The sequence below is a fragment of the Diceros bicornis genome, unplaced genomic scaffold (genome assembly GCF_020826845.1).
Source record: "Diceros bicornis minor isolate mBicDic1 unplaced genomic scaffold, mDicBic1.mat.cur scaffold_396_ctg1, whole genome shotgun sequence".
Lineage (NCBI taxonomy): Eukaryota > Metazoa > Chordata > Mammalia > Perissodactyla > Rhinocerotidae > Diceros > Diceros bicornis.
Window position 1 is genome coordinate 166,481 of NW_026691266.1, and position 5,830 is coordinate 172,310.

The window sequence follows — 5,830 nt, forward strand, 5'->3', positions numbered from 1 at the left end:
CTAAAGAGAAAGGGAATAGAACTGTAATAAGATTTGACATTAATAGAAATTACATATAGAATTCCTGTAAACGTAATTTGCGTTTCAGAACATCCCAAATTAAACCAAATTGTCATTTTTAAAATTAAATGTATCAGACATTACTCATTCATCACACAATTATTTACTGAGCACCTATTATGTGCTAAGTGGTAGAGAAACATAAATAAAACATGGTCTAGTCGAGGCTCTCAGCACTTCCACAGGGATATGAGAACCCAAGGAGCCAGAGCGGCCTGAATTCAATCTGTGTGCCTGCTGCTAACTGGCACTGTGGCCCTTGAGAGGCATTTTATATCCTGACAGCCTCCTCACCTAAAAGGGAATACCATTCACTACCCACCCCAGAGTTACTGTGAGGATTAAGAGTCAATAGATCTGACACATTATACGTATTCAGTAAAGGATGGTTCCTTTCCTTACAGGATATTCATCAATGGGAAGTTCAGGGAGTTCGGAGGCCTTGACCCAGCACTATGTAGAGATGACTGAAATCACATATGCTCTCCTTGCAACTATTTGCCGAGCTTTGAGATGGAAACACCAGACTGTCATGATTTGGTAACTACTAATCATTAATAATCAACTAATCCCTTTTCTTTTACTACAAAACAATGATAATTGTACTTTCCACATCTATCATTCTGCTAGGGGAAAATACAGTGACCAGTCAACTGAGAAACACATCCAGGGTGCTCAGTAGTCTAATTGTCACTGAAAAAGGGGGGGAAATGGCATTCTGGATAAGGTACTCTTGGGAGTTTATCATTATCATTATTGGAAACAGTCAAAAGCAAGTTTCTGGACCAGATCCTAGATTGTGTTGATGCCAAGTCATGCCTCAATTCTTCCATCAACGCCTGAGAGGCCCAGCTGTGCTGTTGTGCCTTGTCCCCAGGCACACCAGCACGGCACTCTGAAGTCAGACTGCGTGAGTGTGAATACTTACCAGCTGGGTATCCTTGAGCTGACTAGTTAACCTCACAGAGAGCAGGTTTGCCATCTGTAAAACGAATATAGTACCTACACCTCATGGGTTGTCGGGAGGATCAATCAGTAACACGGGGAGAAAGTGCTTACAACAGGCACACACAGTAAGTGCTCAACAATTACCGGTTATTATTATAATTACCTCCTTTTTGAAAAGCAAATTCAACACTGTCTTTTCCCCTTTCTTCCCCCTTCCTATGTCTTTTCCTAGTATCTTCTTACATGCCTTTGGTTGAAATGACAGTAGTGACAGACAGCCACTATTATCTATAGACCTATGGTGACATGCAGAAAGAGATTACATGCTTTAAACTGACTTACATTCACAAAGTCTGAGAGCAATTTTTAAAAAACCAATAATTCTCATATTTAAATATGCCTATATTTTTATCCCATTTTAATAAACTAAGACAATGTTGATGCATCTAATTATTTGGCATAAACAGCAAAAGACATTTTGACTGCAGAACAGAAATAAGGAATTAAGTTGGTATCTCATATGAATATGATTTTCATCTCTGGAAAATTTCCTGTTCCCCTTATTAGCATTTACGATGTGATCTTTTCACAGCTTGGAAGGGAGAATATATGCAAACTGACACTCCATAGCTTCCAAAAGTAGAACTCCGGTCTACCTAAACGCACAAACTATTTTCTTATAAACAGCAATTATATACCAGCTCGTTAACAAATTGTGGCAAATTCTAAATATATAGTTAGCAAGCTGACATTTTATTGCAAATCTTAATTGGACAAATTGGGTTTGCAGAAGCAGGAGTTTCATTCAAAAGAGAACATTCAATATGGTCAAATACGTAAATTTTAACCTAACATACGAATTTGAAAAAGAAAAGAAGCTTTATAAAGGATGAAGAAAAACATTTTGCTTTATTATAAATTAATCATTTATTGTGAAGAAAAACATGTCCACAGGCAATTTTATTAATAATTTCATGAGCTGAAACACATAATAAGCACCGAGCACAAGGTAACAAATCTTTCTGTGTCAGTCAAGGGTTCTAAAGGTATGGAAATAGCGAGATAATTACCTGGAAGTTCTAAGCAAAGGACCCTGTATTAGCATAAGGATGGTACAGTAAATCCTTCCCCTCCTAATTCGGTAAACTCTCTATCTTTGTGCTAGAGGTACTGCTAGGCTCAAGACTACATTTAGCTCATTAGCTTAAGGTACATTTATCTCAAGGCTAAATTTTTTTGCTGTCCGGTTCACTGTGGGAGGTAGGCTACATACAATATAGCCTCAAAAAGAACCAAAAACTAGGAAAGCAGGAAGCAAAAAAGTTTTGAAATTCAAGTTATTGAAGCTCATTCCTAAGAGCTTTAAACTTAATGCCACACTTTTCCTCAGGACGCTAATTTTGTCCGGCCCAGACAACAAATATCGTCTGCCTATTCACAGATTTGAAAAATCTGTTCCAATAATAATTACTCTTCAAGAAACTTTCTACGTACGTATTGTCTCTAGTTTTCAGTCACTCTTACATTATTGAAAGATGAGGAAATCGGTTCAGAAATATTAAATCACTTATCCAAAAGGACAGAGCTATTAAAGATTTGTAGAGCCGGCTCCGGAACCGAGGACTCTGAATATAATTTCCACAATACCGCACTGACTCTCAAGAACTTTAGCGTTAATTTAATTTCTATTTGTATCTTGAAACGTATCAAGATATTAACTCCTACATTATACGTTGAAATTCCAACGAATTTTGCAATCCTTAAACCCGTATTTTGCACAATCTGCACGCAGTCCCTCAAAGAGAATAAACTATGAGAATTCGTAGCGCATACGACTTAAGGAATTAAGTGTAATTACCTTTCTAATTTCATCCAGCACCGTTTCAAAGGACTTTTTGTCCATCTTGATTACTATCTCTTTGAGAATCAAGGATTGCCCTCTTTGCCTGGGGCAAGTGTGGGTGGAGCTTGTGGGACAAAAACTTGTATCTGAAATGTGTTACTTTAACTAGGTGTGCTTTAAACACACCTAAATAGGATGTTCCGCAGTGGCTCCAAAAAATATAGAAAACATATAGATATTTAACTGTAAAAATATAGATATTTAACTAATGTTAACAAAATTTAAACATATATATTTTATATACAATTTATGATAATCATATATTTGATTGATAGGCTGATTATTTTAGACCTGATTTTTATTAGCTCTATTTGAGAATTCCAGAATAAAGACGGAAGAACTATAAGACAGAAAGCTAAAATAACTAAAGCTAAAATAGTTAGACATAGATAAAACAAAGATCAGAACATGATCGTTGATCTACTATCTCAATAACTAATGTAGATACTAATCTTTTGCATTTCATTAAATATACTTTTCTGTAATGTTACGCTGGCCTTTATTTTTTTAAATAAGTATAAATAAATCTACATAATTTGCTTTTCATAATTTTGTTCAAATTTAGTCAATCCCCAATTGAATAATTCTTTTGCTACTGTCATAGCTGGAACAGACTATGTGGGAATCAGTCGTAATTTAGATTTTGCACCTGGAGTCAACATGCAGACTGTTCGTGTTACCATTCTGGATGATCTTGGACAACCAGTGCTGGAAGGAATTGAGAAATTTGAACTGGTGCTTCGTATGACAATGAATGCTGCCCTCGGCGAGCCCTGCAAAGCCACAGTGTCCATAAATGATTCCATCTCAGATTGTGAGTGTTTGTTAATTTACAATGATAAGTAAAATGATGAGCTAGAGTTTATATAACTGTTAGTAAAATGATAAACTATGATTTATATACCTGTATTAGTTTGCTAAGGCTGCCATAACTAAGTACTACAGACTCAGAAATTTCTTGTTTTCACAATTCTGGATGGTGGAGTCCATGATCAAGGTGTCAGCAGGGTTGGTTCCTTCTGAGAGCTGTGAGGGAAGGATCTGTTCCAAGCCTCTTTCTTTGGCTTGTAGAAGGCCATCTTCTCCCTGTGTGTCTTTTTTGTGTGTGTGTGTGTGAGGAAGATTGGCCCTGAACTAACATCTGCCAATCCTCCTCTTTTTGCTGAGAAAGACCGGCCCTGGGCTAACATCCATGCCCACCTTCCTCTACTTTATATGGGATGCCGCCACATCATGGCTTGACAAGCGGTGTGTCAGTGCGCACCCGGGATCCAAACTGGCAAATGCCGGGCCACCCCAGCAGAGCGTGCGCACCCAACTGCTTGTGCCACTGGGCCAGCCCCCTCCCTATGTGTCTTTACATCATCTTCTATGTGTGTCTCTGTGTCCAAATTTCCCCTTGTTATAAGGACACCAGTTATATTGAATTAGAGCCCACCCTAATGGCTTCATTTTTGCGTGATTACTTCTGTAAAGACCCTATCACCAAATAAGGTCACATTCTCAGGTCCTGGGGGTTAGGTCTTCAACCTATGAGTTTGGAGGGGACACAGTTCAACCCATAACAATACCCTAGCTGACCCTGTCTTCCTTTCTCTTCCTGATCATTTTGATAGAATTATGTAAACTCAGAAGAAAACTTGTAATCTTCCTCTCAAATTAAAAACAAGAAAATGAGATTGTCATCAATATCTTGATTGTGTCTCAATAATTCTTTCACTACAAATGGGTAGTAGAACCATATGAAATTGCACAGACCTTTGAGTATCAATGGTCTTTTTCCATTTCTCAACACAAGACACTTTCTGTCATCTCCTTACACCCAGACACTCCTGAAATTTCCCTAATAAGGTGCCAAAAACATTGTTCTGAGACAACCAGCTGCTGGACACACAGCAGGGCTCTCTGTCATGTCATCACAAGGGAATTATAAATAATCTTCAACCATGATAATCTTGACATTGCTTGGAGGAGTCTAACCTATTGTCAATGAAATCTATATTTAATTGACCCAGCACAGGTGTCACCTAAAAATCTTATATATATATATAATATTATACTCATCAGTTTTTCCAACACCGTCTGGGTAAACTATACTTATAATTATGTGCACGATATTTAGTGCTATTCATATCAAGAAATTCTGAAAACTCATGATTAAGCAACATATATAGACACAGATATCTTAAAGTCTCTGGTTTTATCCACTTTTTAATATTTCATTGCATCTTCCTACTCCACAAAATGGGCAGAGCAAAATTTCAAAGACAAAGAAATCAAAACACTTAAGTGATTTACTCAGGGCCAAAACATTGGCAAGTGACTAAGTGAAGACTGGGACTCAATTCTTCTCACTTCTGTTCCACTCTTCTTTCCACTAACCCATGTTTTCTGAAATGCCATTTTCCTTAAGGAAACTTCTGCTCACTTTGATCTATACGTTTACAGGCTTACCTCGTTTTACTGCACTCCTCTTATTGCGCTTTGCAGGTATTGAGTTTTTTACAAGACTCTCTACCAGCAAAATGATTACAACTCACTGAAGGCTCAGATGATGGTTAGCATTTTTTAATTAAGATATGTACATTGTTTCTTTAGACATAATGCTATTGCACACTTACTAGACTACAGTATAGTATAAACGTAACTTTTACATGCACTGAGAAACCAGAAAATTCGTGTAACTCACTTTATTGCGATGTTCTCTTTATTGCGGTGGTCTGGAATCGAACCTGCAAGATCTCCGAGGTATGCCTGTATTTGTTTTTTCAGTGCCTAAGATGCAATTCAAAGAACGAGTATATATTGGAAATGAAAATGATGGGCAGATAGTTGCAGTGATCCACAGGAGTGGAGATATCCAGTACAGGTCTTCAGTGAGATGCTATCTATACACGGCAGGGGTCTGCACAAGTGATG

At 37.5% G+C, this 5,830-nt stretch overlaps 1 protein-coding gene and 1 long non-coding RNA gene across 2 annotated transcripts in view; one reads left to right on the forward strand and one right to left on the reverse strand.

Moving 5' to 3' along the window:
- LOC131402959 (proline and serine-rich protein 1-like) overlaps nucleotides 1–3,025 on the reverse strand; it is a 28,138-nt gene extending 25,113 nt beyond the window's left edge. The window contains exon 1 of the mRNA XM_058537408.1: nucleotides 2,867–3,025. Coding sequence (XP_058393391.1) covers nucleotides 2,867–2,911 — 45 coding nt within the window. The 5' untranslated portion in view covers nucleotides 2,912–3,025. The remainder of the gene's footprint in view (nucleotides 1–2,866) is intronic.
- On the forward strand, nucleotides 477–5,793 carry LOC131402962 (uncharacterized). The gene is made up of 3 exons (XR_009219098.1): nucleotides 477–600; nucleotides 3,516–3,725; nucleotides 5,684–5,793. It is a non-coding gene; the product is annotated as an uncharacterized LOC131402962 (long non-coding RNA).
- The last annotated feature ends 37 nt before the right edge of the window (nucleotides 5,794–5,830 follow it).